Genomic DNA, 23854 nt, shown 5'->3' on the forward strand with positions numbered 1-23854 from the left:
ACTCCTGTTTGGTTTATCATGCTGTTGCTGGCTTGCATAGCTTTTCATGTCAGTCAGATTAAAGGTACTGGCTGGTGGCAGGGTTGGAGAAAAAGCAGAAAATGTGAGGTTTGTTTTGGGGGGAAAACTCCACATAACTCAATATATAAATCATAAAACCTTCAACGTCCAAAGTGTCAGCGTTGATGAAAGAAAAGCCGTCACCAGTTTGCAAAGAAAATGGAGGATGCACAGACACATAGGTGTAGGGTCACGCGTTCTCTTTAATATTTAGGACATGCATTTGTCACCCACAACATGAAAGAAGCAGAAAAGAAAATTATGTGTTTGATGTCCCGCGTTTCACATTAGTCCACCTCGATGCTGAAAAGAAACACATGCCCTTGCACAGATATTCCAATAAGCCAAAATAAAACACACAGAGTGATCTGCGTTTCTGGTAGTTTCATCAGTTGATTGTAGCTGGAAGGCAATGCTCCTAATACCCTGTGCTGTGCAGTGGTCATCACTGTTTGATTGTGCCATGCTTTCCGCACACCTTGTTCATATTCATGTCTTGTGTCATATCGCCTGCACACACGTGAATTTGAGGCAACAGCCAAAATTGGGAGGCTGTTTTTGTGGTGGTGTGCGCAAGCCAGCCCATTCAATTGTGTGCGCTCCTGAGGGGCTGTGTGCCTGTGAATCAAATATGAGGGGATGGATTTCAGCAGGGAAAATAGTCTCTGCTGATTCACGGCACGAATATCTTAAAAAAAAAAATGCATAAATAAAAGAATAGAATAGAAATGGACTCAATGACGTCCGCCAAAATATTCCAAAGTGCCAATCTTAGTTTGGGAAGTTATCTCCATTGAGCAAAGTGCACCATGTGGCTGGAGTAGCATCATATGTTTCCTCAGACATAGTCACAAACTCTTTAATTACGCACTAGTAAAGAGAACCAAACTTCATGGTGTTTCCACTTCGTTATATCGACAACGCGGATTGTGGGAATGTTTTAAAATCATAATCTGGCTCCTAACACAACGTGGGATGGCAATAATTGCTTGCAGAAGTAATTTCACCACAGCAAAGCTTCACCTTAACTCAAACTGACCAATGCGTGATTCACCGAGTGTCCAGGCTGCGTTTTGTGAAGGTGGTCGTGCGCTCTCTCGTGGATTTTCTTGGACACTGTGCTCAGCAGGAAAGCGACGCTTTTCAGAGCATACATACATGGGGCTGTTGGATGCAGTGTCCATCCGCCTGGCACCTGTTGCTGGCTTTTTATTTCCAACGCTGGTCTGTTGAGGATTTAACATCGTTCAGCATCACATCGGGACCATGTCGGTGGAACAAACTGACTCCAACTCCAGCCGCTACTATTTTGAGAACAGCTCAACTCGAGTCCAGAGCAGCTTCGTGTTTTCGGGACCCATGTTTGTCATTTTGATGGGGATGATGGTGACTTTGGTCGTTGTGATAGTTTTGGGTAACGCACTGGTCATTTTGGCCTTTAAAGTGGACAAGAGTTTGAGGAGACAGTGTAATTACTACTTCCTGAATTTGGCAATATCAGATTTTCTTGTAGGTAAGTCCAACTTGTCTTTTTAAAGGAACCTGGAATAGCAAATATAAGTTACAGATAAGGCTAATTTCTGTGTGCTATAACGTGCAATGATGTATGCATCCATGCTGATATATGACTGATGATATCCTTAAAATATCTTTGATGCTCCAGTTTATGACTGTCAGTCTCTCTGCACTCTAGATGTGTGCTGTTAAGTAGAGTAGTTACATTCATAAATTAAGCAGCTGCAAACTAGTTCAATGAATTGGACCACCAATATATATTTAGAGTGCATTTTCCTTATTTGGCAAGATCACTGCTAAGTTCTTGTACATGTGCAATCTCTCTATGATCTCCTCTGTCACACCCGCTTATCACTATTTGCCAACGTCCTTCCTCTTTTAAAGTACAGCAAGATAAAAATAGATTTTATGTGATATACTTAAACCAGCCCCCCTTTTTTTTTTTATCATTTGTGAATTTGCATCACTGGAATTGTATGTCAAATGTGTATGCTTTGGTTTCTGACCCCCTTTCCAATTACTGTTTCTGCAGGTGCATTCTGCATCCCTGTCTACATGCCTTACATCCTCACAGGCAGGTGGACGCTGGGCCGAGGGCTGTGCAAGCTGTGGCTGGTCATGGACTACCTGCTCTGCTCCGCGTCTGTCTTCAACATTGTCCTCATCAGCTACGACCGTTTCCTGTCGGTCACCAGAGCAGTGAGTGGAACATCCTGTGCCTCAAATGCACCCAGCCATTATCAAAATGAATTAAGGATTGTGACTCATATAGGGAGCACATTAGCCTCAGAATCTCAGTTGAATGTCATGGTCAAATGAAGGTAAAGCAGTGTGTGTGGGATGTTTGGAGTTCACTCTAAACTTGCTCGGGATCATTTGCTGCTCTCAGTGTCAACGCAGACAGAAAACAACTTTTTTTATTTCTATAAATTTGAGTAAAACCTTTAAAAGTATAGCCATTTTTGCTTTTCTGTTGCTACGGGAACAGCTTTGGCCCCTGTTGATTTCCCATCAGCTACTGCATTAACAAACACTGCAACAGGAAGCACAAAGGGGCCAATTTAAAATGTTTATGTTGTTAAGTTAGCAAAGGTTTTTAACAGTGACGCTCAATTTACAGCATGTGGGCCAAATCTGGCTCTCCATAGGATGCTGACCATTTTCTTACTTACAATGAGAACAAACGGGTTCACAATGGGATTTTCTTTGTACTGTGAATGTAAATAAGGCATCAAAGCTTGTGCACTGGCTTCTAATTGCTGAGATTTTCCACACATAGACGCCCAGCAGAGATTCCAACACACTCTCCACACCAAACAGCAATCAGATACAAGTGATGAGTTGCGTTTTTTACCGTGTTTAAAATGTCAATTGTAGCAGGTTGATTTCCATGGTCCAGTATGGCGATACCAGTGAGGATAGTCCAATAATAATTACAGGTAACAAAAGAAACCTGAGACAAACAAAATGGTTAAAAAACTGTTTGCTGGCATCTTCCTGAGCTCACTAACTGATGTGACACACCTGCAACACCATCCTAATTATCAACATTCAGTAGGTGAGTCAAGGCTTCAAAATAAGAGCACTTACAAAAATCCTACGACCTGAACTTTTGTTTGGTTTGCATTTTTAATTTCTCCTAGCTATTTGGGATCAGCAGGACCTGATAAAGTATAAAAACACTAAACATTGTCAACGATAATTAAGTCAGTGTCCACAAATGAGACAACAATAAAGTCCAAAGTCTTTAAACGAGAACTTCCTAATTAACAGTGTCTTAGCTTGTTACTGTTTCTAAAATTGGTCAAATTTGTTGCCATATTAAACTAAAAACATCATTAATCATACATAAACAAGTCTCAACTATAAAATGTGATCGGGTTTTGTCCACTTTTGTATCAGGATCGGCTGCAGACTGACTTAGCAGAGATGGCCGCCATCTTGCTCTTGCATGGCTCAGTGCATTGTGCCCTTACTACAACTAAATGGCACAAACAAGTGTCCACAAACGAGGACAACAGGTTGAAGTTAAGCAGAATGAAGTAAAAGGTCAAGTAAACCCAAAATGTGATGGCCTTATGAGGACACAGGATATAGCCATGCTGCTACCTGTTAACACAAACAAAAATGACTCATACAGCTTGTTTATCAAATAAAAATTCAAGTGACTGGACAGCGCCTGACCTGCACTGCACTGCTTTGACTGGATTTGCCTCTTGGCAAAGATCAGTGAGGACAGCAAATGTCAAAAGGTTGAAAACACAATTTATTTCATATACAGATGACTATTATTAATGTCTGTTTATTAGCTGGCCTCTTATTATTTTGCAAAAGCGGCCCTCAGGCGAAGCAATTTCTGTATCGCTGGTCTATAATGTTAAAAGCTGAAGCGCCCTTTTTTCCTTTGTAGTCATACAAATGTTCACTGCTTGTGGTCTGTGGCTTAATTTCTGACTGGTGAGTCTCCCAGGTCATTGGTAGGGGCAGTGCCACCTCATTCTCCCAAATGTGCCCATCTGCAGAGGTTAATCATTCCTGACCCATTCAGGCCCAGTGCCACCCCTAATTATAGCCCCTTCCCATGACGAAGATAAAAAAAAGTCACATTTCGACTTTGGGACAAACTGAGCTTCAGAAAATACGCAGGATGTGAATAATTTAACATCTGATGTCTAAACTTAAATATATTTCCACATCAGCAGATTTGAGTAATTTATTCTGTGCTGATGCAACTGTGTTCCACTGCTTTGTTTTTCTGAGACACAGTTGTACAGCATCGGTAATGTCCATTTTCTATTTTCTGCCTGTCTTGGCAGGTTAGCATACATTTCCAAACCTCTGCAGCTTTTAGGCCCATTGAACCTCTCGTCAGGCTTGTCTGTGCATTAGCCCACTGACTGTACCTTATACACGTGTGTTAACTCAAAGGTGGGACGAGGCTTGGCATAGTAGACAAAGGGAGTGTTCTCTTCCCTTTCACAAGCAAACACTTAACATCAGAGCAATGAATACAAATAACACCAGAGAGAAAGAGAGCCTCTTCTTTAATTAGCCAGCTTTGATCATAGAGATCCTCCTCCGTGCCATGGTCCTTCCAACCTGGAGAGATCAATCACAGCAGAAACAGGCCACCGGCTGCCAAGCAGCATTTTCCTAAAAGCTTTCTCTCTGAACATTGAAAGACAAAGGATCGTCACCAGCCACAGGACAAAGTTTGTCTTCTGAAAGAAAACATGGAGTCAGATTAGATGCATATGTTTGGCAGTTAGATGAAATGTCAGCACATTAACAACATTATAAGAGTGAGCTAATATTAATCCCAGAGGGACTCTAACAATATCAAAAGATATGCAACATATCAGATTGGATTTATCAGCACTCCTGATTCCTCTCTGTTGAGTGCAACATCTCTACGTGTTGCACTCAACCTGTAGAGATGCTTCACCACATGAAGCAGGGGCAAGAATTACTGTATGCCAATGAATTTATACAAACCTAAGTGGAACCATTTTCCACCTACTTTGAAGAAGAGCTGCAGTTTATTTTTTGTCTTTCAGAACAGGGGCATATATTCAGAGCAGCTGGAGAGGGTGTAAAGTACACTGCCTGCTGAACAAGAATATGGACAGGCACACAGGATTTGACACTAATTGAGACAAGTGGTCGTGAGAGGTGCTCCGTTGACTTAACACTCGATCACACACTTTTCTGCAGTGCATGATGTTGGAAAGTTTATGTTGTGTTTCTCCTCCAAAACGTTCTGTGATTTCACAAACATGATTATTATTGTTACCTTTCTCAGTGACAGCTTACCAGGTCCGAGCCGTAGTTGGCAACACGCTGGCTCATTAACGTTAATTTTAGCTCGGCTCATTATTTGCTGATAACTAGCTTCTAGCAGTCCTGACCACTCTGCAGAGGGAAGGACGGCGAGATGTTCGCCTGCCGGTCACAACAATGGCTATATTGCAGTCTTCACCACAAAACAATAAACATGGCCCTCTCATGTTTATTATCTAGACATTTATTTCTACTGCTATCATCACTGCTGCATGTGTCTTCGCCATGACACCCCGAGAGAACTGCTTCCCTCCTTATACCCCATGAAGCACACGTCACACCCTCACAGGCTACCCACAAGGCCACCACCTTTAAAGGAGAAAAAGGGTGAGCCGATAACACTATGTATCTGTTGAAAGTGTTATTATGTAAAACTCACAGTTGTGGGCTCAACAGTGTCTCCAGGTTTTAAAGGATCCACTGAATGTTTTTTGTAGACATGGTGGTTTAAAGCTATGACTTCTGGTTGATGTGTAGCCTCTGTATTCATTGTACCACTGTGCTGTGATTAGTTCAAGGAGAAATTAACTCAGACGCTATACAATACTTTCACTTCATGCTACTTTCCCAAATGTTGTGCTCTCAACTCTACTTACCCCATTTGACAGCTATTGGTACATCACTAGTTACTTTACAGCAGTGGTTCTCATCTAAGGGTGCTTCAGGGAGTTCCAGGGGTCCCCAGAAGAATGGGGAATAGTTTATTTTCACTATTTAATTACTGTAAAACTTCAATTAAAAGCCTAGTCCCAATTAAACACCCAGTCCCTTTAACTAGCCTGATATGGCTACACATTTTGACAAATAAATGCCTGTCTCAGTTAGAGGCCTGGTCTGGTTGCCAAGCAGCTCATTTTTTTGACAGAAGTTATTTTGATATATACAACCGGGTTGTTGGCTACCTCAAATTATATGTCCACTCCTCCATTACCCTACCCTGGAAATTCTCGCGAGAGCACAATTTGAATTTGCTCAGCGAGTCACTCTGGCAATCAGTAATGACGCTCATTACCCATGCCGCTGGAGCTGAGCTGCACCAATCACATTGGTGTATCTGATATAGGCGGGCCAGAGGCGAGCTAAACAGATGACGACAACACTGCGACAACGAAGTCCGGAATCAGTCAGTAAACATTACAAGATGGCTACGGATGAACACCAGTTGTTTGAAATGGCTTTGGCCGCTACAATGAACGAGTTAGACTTGGCTTTTTCTCTAAAAGAGGAACAGAAGACGGTGCTCGAATCTTTCCTTTGCAAGAAGATTTTGCTGTTTTGCCGACCGGATACAGCAAGAGTCTAATCTACCAGTTAGCCCCGCTGGTAGCTAAGCGTATGCATCACCCCGTGTATTGTTCTGATTGGTTGTAGTGTTATCCAATTGTGTGCAGTGATATTTTCAAATGCATGCTTGGTGTCGCCCCTCGAGTTGGGCCATTTGCATTACTCATAGCCAGACTCTAAATCTTTCTAGATTTGGGTCTGGATTTCCAGGCTACCATTACCCTGTAAATTATTCATATTCCTTTAGTCCCTAAGGGTCCTCAGATGAAAAGAATCAAAGGTGCTTTTCATAAAAATTAATCCAAGTTGTGAGTATTGTTGTTGCTGTGTCTGCAGGATGGGTGCCATAATCCTTGAGTCACATTTTCTCTGATGTGCTGTCTGTCGGAGCTAGATCAAATAAATGATTCATAATTCATATGTTATCTGAAGCCTAATTTTCATACAAGTAATACTCATACTGGTTTAAATAATCAATTTGATTGTATTTCCCAATCTTTGCTGAGCAATAGTTTTGTGAAAGGACTTAAAGCCCTGTCCCAAATATAGGCCCGTTGATTTCAGTGATTTGAGCAAAGAATAACCCGGGCTATTAATTGAAGTTTTATGGTAGTTACAGAAGTGAGGGCAATATATGTAAGAGTCATAGGAGTGCTTATTCTGATCATAGGCTTCACCTATGATCAGTTATCTCCTCAGCTATAATTCACAATTACAGAATTCTGGGGCTGGTTGCACAAAACACCTCAAGTTAAGATTTTCTTTATATCCTTAAGGTTTCCTCAAAATAAAATCAGTTGCACAAGTCTTCCCCTTAAGGTTTCCGTAAAATGTTCACTTAAGTATCTTTGGTTTTCTCCTTGTCTTGGTCTTATACTTAAGGAATCCCTAGATTGTTGCACAAAATCTGAACAACCAAAGCTAGGTAAAACAACAACAACAAAAACCTCATGGTACCTTTTACTCCATCTTAATTGCAACATGACTGAGTTTATGATGAAAAAAGAAAAAACTAACACACCCCAAGAAGAGTGTTCTGTGACCAGGTGAGCCTAGTAGATACGCTTCTGATTTTACACTATAAATTTGACTAAATTCATTTTAGTTGCAATTTCTTCCTACGATCGTTTTCTGTTTTCTGGTATTTGAGGATCAAATTCCCTTTGTAGTTTGTGCTTACTATGATTGTATTCTTTCAGAAGTATCACCTTTACCTCCTCTGACCAATATGGTTTTCTTGTCTTGTTTTCTTCTGCCAATTTTTTCACTGTCTAACTATAAGGCAACTTTGTGAGATGATTACAGGCATCACAAGTGTGAGTCCAAGCAAACAAACAATCTCTAACCTTTTTTCTTAACTAAGAAAACCTTTGAAGGGCTTCTGTTCAACTGTCTAAGTCCCTCAGCTAAGGAGAAATTAAGCTTTAAGTGTCATACTTAAGGAGGAAACCAAAGGTGTTTTGTGCATTTGGTTCCTGATCTTAATCATATCTAACAACCAAAATCTTTTGAGGTGTAGGACACAAGAAAAGTTTGAGAACCACTGTTCTACAGATAATTATTTTACACACACAACACGTGATCAGCTCATGAAATATCATCCATGTTTAGAGATTAAACACATAAAAGTGTGTAAAACATTTAAATTTAGCTCCATCCCGACCAGCTGTGACATTAAAATGCTGCTCACACAATAATGCATCACTAATAACAATCCAGTTTTAAAGCAAATGGTGCCTGTGTGACAACACTTTGCATATGTTTAAAACATTGAATTAATATTTCACTTAAGCAAACAATCTGAATACCTCTTCCACCACTGCCGTTGAATGTACATTGCCTACCTTTTTAGGGCTAAAGACAGCGTTTAGGAGAATTAATTGCTATTTTGCCCTATATGTACAGTAATGTTAGGATGCAGCAATTGCGCATAAACGTGAGTGACCCCACACTGGTCGATCACTCAGTATGTTTTGTGATTTCTGCTTATATTTACTGCAGGTAAGTTACCGTGCCAGACAGGGCATGACTCACCAAGCCATAATCAAGATGATTGCCGTCTGGGTGCTAGCCTTTGTCCTGTACGGCCCAGCTATCATATTCTGGGAGCTGGTGGTGGGCAGAAGCAGCGTGCCAAAGGATGAGTGCTTTGCGGAGTTCTATTACTCTTGGTACTTCCTGCTGAGTGCCTCCATGCTGGAGTTCTTCTCTCCTTTCATCTCTGTGGCTTTCTTCAACCTCAGCATTTACCTCAGCATACGCAGGAGGAGGCTCCACAGCAGGGAGGCCCAGCTCCACCTTCAACTGAGCGAGCCCGCCTCTGCCCAGGGGAAAGGCATCCCCCTGTCCCAAAACTGGGGGTGTGGGATGAAACTGGCTGTAAGAGGCTCTATCCACTCCCAGACCTCCTCTCCCAGTTTGGGTAAACTAGATCCCTCAACCAGCAGGGCTGCCCAGCCTAGCCGTCTGTCCAGGGATAAGAAAATTGCTAAGTCCCTGGCCATCATAGTGTGTGTGTTTGCCATCTGCTGGGCACCGTACACCCTACTGATGATCATCCGTGCTGCCTGCAGAGGGCGGTGCATCCAGCATCACTGGTACGAGGTCACCTTCTGGCTCCTGTGGCTCAATTCGGCTATTAACCCATTCCTGTACCCGCTTTGCCACAGTAGCTTCCGCAGGGCCTTCAGCAAGATTCTCTGCCCAAGGCGGCATACTACTCCCCCATCATCTGTCCTTCGTGCTGGCCAGTGACGAGCAGATACCCATGGAAGGATGGGGGAGAACAATGTGCCAAAACTATGGATGGAAATATTAAAAATTCAACACATAAATTACAGTTTCAGCAGATGAGACTAAACTGTGCACCAGAATTTGTCATATAGACCATAACTAATTTTCAATTGTGCTTTTCTGTGTTTGGATGTATAAGGTTGGTACTGTAAGGTATGATGTTATTTACAATTCACTGTCTTCACATATAAAGAATGAATTAACATCCATCATAGGAATGAAATACTTCTCCCAACCAGGTTTCACACACTGTAACACCAAGTCTTGAATGCCATACAAGCTAGATATCATTTAACCAGTTATGTTGTCCATTTTTTTAAGTTATGCAGCTGAAATCTTGAATTTATATACATTATATTAAGGAATTATATGTAAGTGTTGCTCTCACTGTGATATCCCTGCTCCAGCTGAAGTAAAACAGATCACTATCACCCCCTGCTGTTAGAAACTTTACTGCTATTAATAATTCATATTACAGAAGCACAGTGATGAAAAAGTGCCATTAAGAATAAATGTATGTAATGTGAAATGTGGTAAGATAGGTATTATATAGTAGATTATTACATTTCTCCACACTCGAGCACATTGTCTGCACAGTCATCACCCCATGTTAAAACATAAATACCTTCTTTGCTGTACTGTAACAAACTAGAGAAACAGATTAAACGTTTATATTTATTTTTAGTAATTTTGAACACATCCATTTATGTGAAAGAGAGAAGCAATCTGTTTACAATCAAAACACCATCTTACTGTGACCAACAGATGCATGTTTACTTATGTGCCACTAGATGTCACCATTAGCCTTTACAGCTTCCTGTGTGTGCAGTGCTCCAGCATCAAGCTACAATTCATCACAGAGTGAAGTCAGTGTCTGAGACTAGCTTCACAGTTTCCATTAGCTGTTTTACTTTATTGTTCGTGTTTGAATTGTTGGTTAAATACATGCTTTATTTTTGCACCAGGACCCTGACTGATTGAAACTGTAATCGAGGAATGTAACCTAATAATCATTGGTCTATATGAAATTACACAGTGCTCCCTTTTTATTCACAGCGAGCCCTTTCACTGTCACTTGTAATTGCAATACTTAAACAGTTACAGTACGTCCAATGCTTTAGTAAATGTTTGATATGGTGCTTTATAAGTGCTGTTATGCTCTATATTTTTTTTGTTTGTGTAACTCAAATTTAAGAGTGGTGGCCTAAATGTTGTCCTCATGGCTCAGAGGAAAGTTACAGTATACTGTGCTTATTTTAAGTGAATTATATTTATAATTTTCCAAAGTAAACACGTCTCTGTTACTGGCTGAGGATCTTTATGCACAACATAAAATAAATGAATTAAGCCCTGTGATGCATTTTAAATGTAGTTACTGTCTACCTGATGGCTAATTGGGTCAGTGCCAAGTGCAGAGTGGCTTTTGTTTGATGTGCAGATGAAATGCTGAGAGTGCAATACCATTTTTGTATTGTTCCCCAGTCTGGCTACGTTTGATTTGATAGATTAAATGAGTTCTTTCCAGATGTAGACTTATTAGACCTGTAATTACGCCATCATGTTAGATAGTGGGGTTACATTTGCAGGTGCCTGGGTCCCACAGGGGACTTACATTGCTCAAATTGTTGCTGTTGCCCATGTGCACATCTGGGCCCCTGGTCAGGTGCTGGGAATAAGGGCACAGCTGCGGGGAACAGGCCTCTGCTAACCCCCCCTCCTCGCTCCCTCTCCGCCTGTGGCGTGGTGGGGGGACAGAGGCACACTTCTGACCAGAGGGATGCAGGCACATTTCCCTCGGGACGACAGAACTGCATTTATCAGCAGAATGGCGAGCCTGGGTTTACTCCCTGTGTATCTAAATGCGACAGCGAGAGCTGTGAGGAACGCTCGTGCTGTGTGCAGTTATATTAGGAGGACTACTGCTATTGATTTTGTTGATAGATTGAAATGTCATGGCATGTGTGGCAAACCGACTGACTGAGGCTGTGTTGCAGATCATGCCAACTTAAAATGGTCTGGGAGGGGTAGCGCCATGAAAAATACAGATGAGAGATTTTAATTATGTGCATGCAGAGGTGTGTGTCTTTTTAATCCTATTCAGTGTGTGAATGTGTTTATGGGAGGTTTGGATGTCTGTGACCCCAAGCAATGTATCTAAAAGCTGTGACCCCAAATGGAGCGCACCTGTGCCCCTTAAGTTTATAGAGTCCCATTAGCAGAGACTCAGTCAGCGATCAGAGGGGGAGAGGGCCTATATAACTTCCCCATGAGAGTCTCTGAATAGTTAAACTCTTAGAGCTTCCACTTTAGCACTTTGTTAGGATGACTTAATGCTGAATTCTCTTGTTTTCAAACTGGCTAACACCTCTGGCCTACACAATGCACAATAAAAGGTGGCAGATGTGGAATGAAGCCACTGTAATGTCTGGCATAAGGATAAAACACATAAGACATTTCACACACTCTTTGATGACCAATACGCTTCACTAGTATTTTCAAGTGGAGCTGGAATATAAAAGTGAACCGCCAGACAAGACCGAACCACTTTAGTCTGCGGATACAGGTCAAAACTGTGACCTCTTTTGAAGTCGAAGCATCACTTAGTGTACATCTTCCCTCCGCGTAGGCTGTTCACTTTCTCAGCTAACTAAATGTAAACCGCAGTTTAATATTTCATGAGGGACATACTCAAAAAGAAAAAACAGACTATTTTCTGCTTCATTTTTGCCTTTTCCGTTCTTCCGTTTTTCCCTCTGCTTTTTCCTGCAGTGTACTTCCTGACTAGAGATTAAATAATTCCATTGGAATCCTCTTAGGATGGGTTCCCAGCACTTGGCAATTAAACAATTACATTTAATCAGCATGGGGCGACGCTTCAAGTCACCCTCATTTCAGACGTTGATTAAAAGCAATTCTGCAGTGGTTATTGCTGTCGACTTTCGAAACTGTGGTTCACTTAGGTTTACTGCATCTGTGGGGTCAGGTTGGATAGCAATATGGCAGGTTCAGTGGTGGTCGAGAGCGATGTCTGCCTGTGGTGGGTAAAACAGTAATGATAGAACTCATGGCGGACCTTATATTGTCCCTTAAGTCAGAGCTAGTTAGATTACTTGGAGACATTTTGACCCTACAGCAAAGAAGACTCAGCGAACAAAAGAAAGGAGAGGGACATTAAGTTATGCATGTGGGAGTCCAGATGTGTGAGCGTGTGTGTGTGTGTGTGTGTTTTTTTTTCACATTACATATGTGCATTTGACTGTGTCCTCACACAGCTGTTCTGTTCCTGCATCTACATTTAGGTGCATCTGCAGTGAATGAAATGCACCTTGACATATACAATTTCATCATGCCATGCAATAACATCTCCCTCTGTGATGGCAAACAAGCTGAGAGCGGGCACAGGGGGAGGACGGCTTTTGTGCAAGCCATATTTGACATTATGCTCGAGTGAAAGAGTGCTACGTGGCGCAGCACTGGAGCGGACTATAGTCTTCCCCGTGCAATACAGATGAGTTGTGATGGATACCCGGCCCCCTCTTGTGAAACCCAGGTGCCCCTGTTTCATAAGGCACCCCACTGGCTCCCCAGCCCTCTTAATTAGCGGCTTCCGTCAGCTGGCACCCAGGCCTTCAAGCACCAGTCACTGGCCTCTGCTGTTGAAGGAATCCAGTTCACTCCAGATCTTCAGCTCCTCTAACAGATGGATACATGGGCGGGCTGAGTGAGAGGCATCAAGGTTTTTGCAAAACCTGTAAATCATCTGTGAATTTCCTGGTATCTACATCAGACGCATGGATGGATGGAAGAAAATGCTGTTGAATGCTTCAGTCAGTGTGTGTTTCTTCGTTTAAATAAAGATGGGCAACTGCAGAGAATGGGCCGAGAGTTTTAGTCTGCACATACACTGTACCAAGACATTGATGATTTTCATATGATGAAGTCAAATATAGATAAAAGGTTTCACCAGGACTGGAATGCAGCCTTTTCCTGGTGCAGTATCATAGCAGCACTGTAACAATAGTCTCTTCTAATGACATTCCCCTAGTAACTTCTTGCCTCTACGAATCTCACGGGGGAAGCGCTACAAAAAGTGATAATTACATGAAATATACATAGAGAATAAAGGGAGCATGTTTACATAACCAGGCCCATAAATATCTGACGGAGAAGACATTGTTCTCCGACTCCTTTTAAGCTGATCTCCCAGGGATGCCATTTTAATGACATGATGGTTTAAAGAGATGCTGCTCCATCTCGTTCCATATTTAATTAACTTTTGCTTTTCTGACGCAGAGGAAAAACAGAATAAAGAACGCGTGATAGAGACAAACACACACGATAGCGAGGAGACAATAACAAATAGCTGGGAGAACAGAGAGGGAGGCAGGGGGAACATGAGCAGAGACCTTGTCATGCTTTTGTGAGCTGTTTACAATACAAGAGATGCAAAGGGAGGAGGAGGGATGGTGGAAGAGCGAGGGAGAGGAAGACTGACATGGGCAAGAGAGGATGGTCGTGAAGGATGAGGACGACAGGACAAGAACGGGATGCCTGAATTCATTTTTTTTTAAAAAAGAGAGGGATAGAATTAAGAAAAAGGAGAAGAGATGAGACAGAGAGCGAGGAAGGATCTCCCAAGGGGCTCCATTATGGAGCATTTTTTAGTTCATCACCAATAAAAAGGAAATAATTGTGAAACTGACAGTGTGTGTTTAACCGACTTTACAGACTCACCAAAAATAAATGGAATAAACATTAACAAAATCAAAAACAAAGCCCTGCATGTACTCTACTTTGGCATCCTTCTCCACACTTTCTCCAACACATACCAGTGTTTATCTGCCACGTGTTCATTAAGTAAACACATGGCAGATGTCAGCAAGCAAAGATTATTTCACATCAGTGTTAATGTGTACATTTACAGAGATTTCTGCTCATTACAAAACACGACTACAGACACTGAATGCACTGAATCGCAGAAAAATCTGTGTTGTGCATGTGGTCACTCGCACTAATTGTGCTGAAACATTTGAACTGGTTTTATGACAAACTCATATCATTTAACCTCTGGGAGCTCAAAGTTACTGCAGATTTAATTTTACTTAAATTATTGTTTTATAAGTTTTCTTTAAAGTTTTTTTCCCCCAATAATTAGAATTTGTCTGATGTTATACATTAACATGAATTTCTTTTAAGCAAAGACAAAATGGTCGACTATAAAATTTCAATTAGCAGCCCGGGCTATTATTTGCTTAAATCACCAAACTCAACAGGCTTGTATTTGGGACAGGCCTTTAATTCCTTTTACACAAGACGGGAAATTCAATCACATTGTTTATTTTAGCCAGTATGACTGTTATTTGTATAAAGATTATGCTATGAATAACATCAGGCAGGGAGTCACCACTTTTTTGTCATGCCAGTAAATCTAAATGAATCAGAGTCTTCTCTGGACAGAGGTAACAACAGCTATGTTTCCACCAAAAGTGATGCGAATCATTGAGAAATGCGCATTAAAAGAAATACAAATCCTGTGTGTTTCCATTAAATGTAGTTCTGCGAGTTTTCCGGCAACCAGCTTGTAAATGCATTACCGCTTTCCCAACCCGGAGTGTGGATATCACCATGGAGAGAGGTGCGCTCCGTCAGACTTAATTCGAACATAACTGTTTCCATCCGCCGTTTTGCGAATCAACATTTTTTCGAATCAACCTAAACCCGGCTAAAGCGAGCATATTTTAGTTTGTGCGAATCAGGGGATCGAATTTTGGCATTTCCATCATAATTTTCCGATGCGATATTTCTAGATGCACATCTAAACAGGCTGATGGAAACATGGCTAATGACAAAAGTTAAAACATTTGCATGTGTATTTGTATCTAAGCAGCTAACCAATATGTGAGCTGGATTGTGTAGTCAATAATCTGGTTTTATATACATCCAAAGAACTTCTATAAAAATGATCTGCTTGGCAACCAGACCAGGCGTCTAATTGAGACAGGCCTTTATTTGTCAAAATGTGTAGCTACATCCGGCTAGTAAAAGAGACTGGGCGTTTAATTGCGTCCAGGCTTTTAACTGAAGTTTTACGGTATTTATAAAAAACAAACAAAAGTCTGAAAACCCGGAAATAAGTTATTATTTTAGCACTCCTGGTTCCCCCGTCTCAAAGTCAATGGGTTTTTGGTTAGATGCCTGAAATATGTCTGTGGTTAATACAAGCTTAAAGGACATGTTTTTCATGTTTTGTTCTTTGACATAAAAAACGTGTCTTTAGAAAAGATGGTTGCTAACAAGTAGCTACAGTAAATGAGATTACAGAACATCGTCATGCTGAACACGATTTTGCCTCATTGTGGTTAAGATGTTAACTTAAGTCATCTAACGATAGTATGGTTTGTTTATAGCCTAACGTTAGCTTTTTACTGCTGGCGATTCCATATTAGCTTCAAAATTCACACACTTGTGTTCATTTGTGAGGATTATCTTGCTGAACAAAACATGTATCATATTTTTTTTTTTGCTACAGAGCTTGTGTTATTGCAGTTATCCAAAATTTAATGGAAAAATACCAGTGGCTTTCTGACAAGGGCACCAGGGGGATGTTAACTTCTGTGCATTCTAATGGTAGGCTAACTGTTTGTTAGCTAGCAATCGTGTTAGCTAGCTAATGCTGGACTACTGTGCGGCACCTATCCGGAACAGCGTGGTGAACTAGTTAGCTAACAGTTGCGTGCTATTGTAAAATATTAGCCACTTAGCTCTATTATTATTAAAAGTGTATTCATGTGAGCTCTTGTAACTTTTCAAGCAAGAGGCTCTGACACACCGTCCACCTCAGATACCACGAGTGAAGGTGCAGAGGGTGAAGCTAACACACCTAGCATGCTACCACTGACTGCTGCTGACTTAGCAGCTAGCGGCCAGCTAACACACCCAGCATGCTACTGCTACTGCCTTAGCAGCTCTTGCGCAAACGATAATAGACCTGAAAATATTGAGAGAATTATCTGAAATGCAACTTATTCTTATACAATATAATTTTGTACAATATGTAGAAGGCTGAACGTGCTCTGTCTGTCTTTGAGCCAAGGGGTCCTTGGCTTGAAAAACATTTAAGAGACCTGATTTAACCAATAAATTTTAGGTTCTGCCACACAGATACAACACGCGACTCAGACCAGAATTGAGCGTGCCCTCCTCCTCTCTCAGGCAGTGTGTTTTCCATTTTTACTGTCAGCTGTATACGGTGTTTGCTGCATTATTGATACTTTCTTTCCCTTTCCTCTCCTCTTGTTAGACTCCTACCTTGTCCTCATATCATCACACCGGCCACATTGGCTGTGGAGCCTGGAGAGTTGCAGTGAATTTGACCCCACCTGGTCTATATTTTATTGCTTGGTGTTTAATACATTTTTGAAAATCCTCCTCCCCCCCGTCCTATCCACGAAAAAAAAAAAAAAGAATCTAGTGCCTTGTCTATTTCAAGTGTTTGTCTCGGTGAGGCAAAGGGAGATGACTGGAGGGGAATACTCACCTTCAGCTCTCCCAGTTCAGGAGACAGGGGGGATCATTACGAGGGGCTACAGAGGAGAGAAGAATGTGTTTGTTTGTCTATATGTGTGTTAGCTTGGCGATAGACTGACGACTGGTCCAGGGTGCGCCCTGCTTCCTGCCCAAGTGTGCCCTGGGATAGGCCGAGTCCCCTGTGACCCTGAGCAGGATAAGCGGTTTAGAAAATGTATGGAGGGATGAAAGATGCATCTTCCCGACTGAAATCAACCCTGAATAAAAGCTTCATTTTAAAATACATTTATTCACATTTTATAGTTTGTTAGCTTGAAGTGTGGGATAAAGGTGGATATCTCTGAAGGTGATATTCACAGCTCCAGGCGCTTTTTATAATTATCACCTGAAAACTGTCTTTGCCATCCATGCATTTGCAGAAGAACAGACTGTAAAGTAAGTCTACTCTGAAGAGGACTTTTTGAGACATAAAGTGGCTTTCACAACAGTTTTTTTTTTTTTTTTTTACGGTTATTCTCATTATAAAGGTCCAGTGTGTAAGATTTAGGGAGATTTAGTGGCATCTAGCAGTAAGGATTGGAGATTGCAACCACCTGAAACTTTCCCCACTTAGAATTCCTTCACTATTTTGTTCAGGAGGTTTTTACCAGGAGCCAATTATCCGCAGAGGTCTCCTTTCCACCTCAAATGGACCTGGTAATTTGAACCTGTAAAAAACACTGAATAAAGCAGTTTCACCCTACAAATCAGCATATCTCCTATGCTGTTTGGCTCTTCAAAAAGGGATGAGGAAGTGAACTCACCAGTTTGTAAACTCTCCTCTGCTATTTCGGTTAGCTACCCAGGTTGAGGTTTTCAAATGTGAACATCAGTAAACATCAAGAAAAAGATGGAGAACAAATGAGCACCAGCTGAACTAGCATCCTGCTAGCCATTGTGCAGGTGTTCGAAAATAAACTGGGTGACCTCTGTACCGCATCAGTTTCCAACGGGATGTCAGGAACTGTAATATCCTTTGTTTCACCGGATGTGGCTAAATCCTGGGCACCACATTAAACCAGGAGGCTCGCTACCTTAATGCTGATCTGAGCAGAGGACTGGCGAGAGAAGAAGAGGAGCTGAGTGCTTTATGGCGAATAAGGACTGGTATGACAGTGGGAATGTGAGGTGCTGTCCTGTTCCTGCTGTGGAATAGGGCTAGACTGCATTTAGAGGTGGCTGTAGTGCGGCCCTGCCCGTGTTTGGGAGAAGGGACCATGTGGCCGTCTTGTTGGGGTCCGGATGTGTGGACAGTTTAATTATTCCACATCCAGAAACCCAAACCATTCAGAAACATGGACAATTATAAAGCAGCGGCCAACAATGTAAGATATGTACAGTGGGCAAGTTAAAGGAGCTGTACCTTGTATAATTGACAAGTGACAAATATATGATTGATTGATGTGATATAAACAGCTCATTCTAAGGTAACAAAAACACAGTGATTCTTATTTTCAAGTGATTATACACTAAAAAAACCCAACGTATTTCTTATATTCCATTTATGCCAATGTACCCCCCGAAATCCTACACACTGGACCCTGAAAGACACAGACACAGCATTTACAAAGCTACACAGGATATAAACAAAAGACAATAGCAAAGGCCCTTTAGTGCTTGATCCATAAACACTGTGGCAGGGCTACATACTGAGGTTGAGGCGTCCATTTTGCTGACACAGTTCTGAAGTGAAAAGATGGCTCTCTGGATGTGGAGTGCCGGTGTGAGAGATTGGGTTACCCCAGACACTCCCAGCGGATCTCTCGGCCAAATGGATCTGGATCTCACGCTTGGGCGCACATATTGAATGCCATAAGAGGTCTCTGAGGTCTCCTTCAGTGGGAGGAATGCGCAGCCTAACAATGTGGAGTTTTCACCAAACTAAATTTTGCACCAAAGAAGAGTGATAGCAAGGACACGGGGACACAAGGGACAAACACTGAATGCATACCTACATTTGTGCAGGTTGTTCATACCGGATAAAGTGGCACATTTTCAGCCTTGTGGATAGCAACACAGCTACTGCACAGGTTCAGTAGGATCGCATAATTCTTTAATAAAGTCTTAACACAGGCTGCCACTTTTCCTCTAGGGGACTATGGGTATTAGGCTGTCAAATGAAAAGAAAAAAATAACAAAATGCCATTTCATACACATCCTGGACAAGAACAATGGCATTTCAGCTACTCCCAAACATCTGGCCCGACTGCCCGGTTTCACCAAGGACTGGCCAGGCTCTTAGCAGCATTGAGTGCCACATGCATTGAGGTTATGTTCAGGCGACGACACCGCAGAGGATCAGCCAGGCTAAGTTATCTCTGAACAAGCCATCCATTCTGCTGCTTTCTGATGGAAGAATACTTGGGGGCTGTGTAATTATATTGCTTTAAATGAACCCCTGAGAACGCCCCTGCCAAAGCGCCCACAAAGTCTCACACTTGGGCGAGTGTCAGAAACACATCGCTTGTGTATGCACTCATGTGTGTAGCTGCGTGTGTGTGTGTTTTGCTGCTTAGGCTGGCGTTAAAAAGGGAGGCCGCAGTGGTTCTGATACGCCTCACAAGTGAATTTAATTAAATCATAAATATGAGCTGGAGGCCGCCACCCAATTTAATGTAATGGATGATGTGGGCCAGTCCATCTCTGGCAAAGCAAAGTTCTGGACCCGTTCAAATGCCCTTGAAGCTTATTAAAAGTGCCTGGCACGGGGAGATGCTAGCAAAGTTGTTTAATGGATGCCCAGCTTGCATTCAGTATGACAGTTAATGTTGGGCCGTACCATCTCTGCCTTGGACGAGGGGTTGCGCCGCCATTGTGGAAGCCTGTCACTGCAAGAGGTCCTGTCCATTCCTCATCTGATCCTCATTATAGTAATTTAATAAAAGCTAACAGATGACAGACAACATGCGCATTTGATGTTATGCTTTGAATAAGAAAATTGAACAAGACAAGCTTCAGAAACCCCGGTTACACATATGTATTGTAAAATACCGTGTGATCATTTTCTGTGACAAATGGGCTTTAATATTATCACCCAGAGGGGTCACATTTCTTTTTTTATATACTGCACATAATAGATCACAACTGTATATATAAGAAATTACTGTGCTTCTCTTATTTATGTTTGATATGCATGCCATATATGATGTTACGCCGTATTTTATATATACAGTATATAATAAAATACAGTATCTGCTGTGTGTTTACAGCTAGAGTTCACAGTCATTTGTTCTCACAGTATAACCTAGTTACAATGAGCTGCAGCACTGAGCCTTTTCAAAACAAAACTGAAAGCTTCAACAAATGTTATGCTGCTCGCGTGTCACCGTTGATGAATCATTCGCCGGGACAGACAGATGTTGTAGCATGGGTTTTGTCCCATCCGGCAAAGGCAGAAGAATCTTTTCCTCGGTCTCCCGGAGCGCTGGAGGCTCCCTAAATAGACCTAGCGCAAGGGTGTGTAGAATGAGACCGCACAGGGTGATGGGTAATGGAGTCATTAATAACACAGACCTCCCTTAAGATGCTCAGATGTTTGTTAGCGAGCGCCACGAGGGAGTGGGGAAAAATAGGATGCAATTTGATACAATGAGAAAAAGCAGTGTAAGCTTTTGATGATGATCGTGTTTATGCTGTCATAGGTCTTGTCTGATGGGTTAATTGTGCTCACCAACACACGGCTACGCGAGTATTTTATAATGAAGGGGCAATGAAGCCATTTCCTCATACAGTTTTTAATATTTCCATCACATGTGCAACACAAAAAAACGAGCTCTGCCAAATACAGAACTCCATATTTGTACAATACATTTTAATAACATTGGAGATAACTGTCCTTTTGCTGCAGGAGATGGTGATTTCCTGTAAACTGTGTACGAACAATTCTCAATCAAAATGTCAAAACATTAAAGTTTTATACAAAAGTGCATCTCAGGTTCAATGAATGCAAAACATTTACATAACATGATGGTTGTAAAGTTTTGTATGATGCCACAGTGGCTTCCAGCTTGAGCAGAGAGCAACGGGACACTGCAAAGAAACAAGAGGGAGTACTCGGGCACTCTCCAGGAGAGCCAGGGACGGAGTTTTGGAACTACGGTACATCCCCAAAAACAGACTGAAATTATGTTCAGCCTTCATGACCCCAAATACAAATGGATTTACTCCCCCGCTGCGGAAAAATAGGTATAGATAACAAAACATGAAGAGAAAAAAAAAATTCCAGTAATCTCCAGGCTTCAACGAGCAGTAAACATTGACAACAGAAATGTACAGGTTGAGTCAGTGGGCTGGAGATTTCCCCATGCTCTGAGAGCCACATGGGAGCTTCACGCCTCTGTTCACGAGCCAACCAGAGGAACTAGCCTTTTCCAAATCTGTGTCACTGCGTTTGCATATATCAGCATCCTGTCCTGTTTTTCTGTTCTGTGTTGTTTTTTCTTTCTTTCTTTTTTTTTTTTTTTTTTTTAAATTTTGCCTCTCGTCTGAACTCCAGCGCAGGCAGTGCAGATTAGTCGCACCGCCGTTCTCAGCTGGTCCTCTGGCAGCCATGTTACAACGGACACACAGACAAGATCTCAGCCTATGCTGGTGAATCAAGCTTTTCTACCCCGTAATGATTGACCATGTTAGGATACAGAGTGACATACTGCGCAGTAGGAGTGGTGCTGATGAAAAGAGTCCTCCTGACAACACTCTCTGGTTCCTACAGCTTCCTACGCCCTCAGTGGCACCCTGTTTCTCCTTTACACAACTGGTTGAGTCCCATCTGGTCTGATTGACAATGTCATTGATATTTTTTTTTTTTAACCCCCCTTCTCTTTTTTTGGACAAACATTTTGAACTGTACATTGGCAAATACTGTATAAGATTGCAATATAGCTGTAGTTAAGCAACACATGAAGAATTCTATGTACAAACAAGTTGGCTTTTTCTTTATTTTTGAAATAATGGTTAGTAAAGAACGGAGAGGGTTTTCTTTTATGTTCTTTCCCCCTCTTTCTTTTATTTTCTTTGCTTTGCTTTTCTTTTTTCTGGCTGTGGCATGGTTCCTTGCGGTGAAACTGAATCGAAAGTTCACTGCGAGACAGTCGGTGGGAAACTGCACTGGCGGTAATTGGCGGTCAGCACATTATTCTCTGCGTCATGTGATCCTTGTTCTCGGCCGCGGCGCTGATCTTTGCCATGTTAGCTGCTGTGCTGAGTCAACGCGTGGTTCTGCAAGGACACAAAAATAAACAGAGGAAGCATTATGATCACATACAACAAATGGACCTTTCATTTCCTACGCTTTCATTCGAAGGACATCGGGAACATGTTTCATCTCCCATACTAAGGACACTACACGCTGAAATGTGCTTTAAATGTTATGATTGACACACACTGACTTTTGATTATCTTGACATTTCATTATCCTGATCCAATTAGCTTGCACAGGAGTCAAATCTGTGTGTGGATCAATGGTCGTTGGCTTTGAGATTAAGCATAGTTAAGTCGTGGTCTAACACAAAGGCGCAAGACCACTGACAGATAACATCCCATTCCTCAGAAATCCTGCCTCCCGATCAAAGCCTGTGTCCATGGAAACAAATCCATAACAAGGCACTGACACACCTGATGGAATATCATCCTTGGGGTCTTGTTTATCCAGCGCATACATGTATTGAATGTGCTGCAAACGTATAGCGCAGGAAAAAAAAGGAAGTAGAGAAATGCTTAATGTGCAGGTGAGGCCGCAGACAATTTGATCCTCCATGCTGCTGTAAATATGTAACGGTGCACAATTCACTATGACAGGATAACGAGCTGACAATATCGCGCTGTTTTGCCGTGTCTCCCAAATTTATGCAGGCACACACACAGATCGTTGAGAGTGGTTGTAGTGGGGCAGCTGTGCCAGGTTCTTTAAAGGGAGTGTGGACCAGGGGGTGTGTAACTGGTGTCCCTGGTGGGCTGAATCCAGGTCATCTTTTGAAGTGACTGCTAATCCCTTTAATGCAAACTACATGCCCCACTTGCTGCGCTCTGTTTAAAACACGGCCTTGGACTCTTGAAACTGGCATGGACTAGACACACCTGTCACAGAGTCGTCAGCACGCATGCATGCATACACAAATACACTCACACCTCAGTGCACACATACATTTTGTTCTGCACATAGGCACAGGAATAAGTGTAGGTGAAATGACATTTTTACCGCCTAACTAGTGTTAAAGTGAAACAGTGAGGAGGAGATCTAACATGATTACTGTAACCTCAGTGAGGAGGTTTACCAAAGCAGTCACCTTCAGTCCTGTTGGTGCAGAGTCCCTTGGGCAGCGCTGGCAGATGACTATTAGCCCCCCTTGCATTCATTCCTTCCCTCTTTACCCTTTCAGCTGCCTCCATATAAAGCATTTAAACACCTCGACAGCTTTCCTTTCAGCTAGGGCGATTACTTCCCGACAGGTGGGGTAATAAGCTGTTTGACGGGGAGCAGGAGTGTGACCCCTGTAAGGGTTAGCGTGGCTCGCCTGGGCCCTGCTCTCCCTTTTTTAAAGAGGCGGCCCCGGACAGCTCCTCTGCTTCCCTCTCTCCTCTCTTGCTGAAATAAAGCTCCTTTAAGTGAGTCTGGGAGGAGACTCCCCACGGGACGCTCTCCCTCTTTCTCTCTCACTCCCGCCCCACCTCACCTCCTCCCCCTCCTCACACTCCACCAACCCCCTACCCCCCGGTGAAGACATCCTTGGCGTTGCTGAGGAGGGACAGGAGCACGGCAACCTTATTAATGAATGCGGCCCATTACCCGTCAGCCTGG

The 23854-nt window shown here is 42.3% G+C and overlaps 2 protein-coding genes across 6 annotated transcripts in view; one reads left to right on the forward strand and one right to left on the reverse strand.

Annotated features, from left to right (window-relative positions):
• Positions 1–894: 894 nt before the first annotated feature.
• On the forward strand, positions 895–10837 carry LOC125901898 (histamine H3 receptor-like). Its single transcript, XM_049597907.1, has 3 exons — positions 895–1573; positions 2108–2274; positions 8701–10837. The coding sequence occupies exons 1-3, from the start codon at positions 1327–1329 to the stop codon at positions 9451–9453; spliced, it is 1167 nt and encodes a 388-aa protein (XP_049453864.1). The 5' UTR covers positions 895–1326; the 3' UTR covers positions 9454–10837.
• A 9915-nt stretch (positions 10838–20752) lies between these two features.
• LOC125901890 (zinc finger protein 521-like) overlaps positions 20753–23854 on the reverse strand; it is a 98180-nt gene continuing 95078 nt past the window's right edge. For all 5 annotated transcript variants that reach the window (XM_049597889.1, XM_049597888.1, XM_049597886.1 and 2 more), the window contains exon 8: positions 20753–22275. In XM_049597889.1, the coding sequence (XP_049453846.1) occupies positions 22246–22275 (30 nt within the window). In that variant the 3' untranslated portion in view covers positions 20753–22245. The remainder of the gene's footprint in view (positions 22276–23854) is intronic.

Source organism: Epinephelus fuscoguttatus, linkage group LG15 (genome assembly GCF_011397635.1).
Source record: "Epinephelus fuscoguttatus linkage group LG15, E.fuscoguttatus.final_Chr_v1".
Taxonomy (NCBI): domain Eukaryota; kingdom Metazoa; phylum Chordata; class Actinopteri; order Perciformes; family Serranidae; genus Epinephelus; species Epinephelus fuscoguttatus.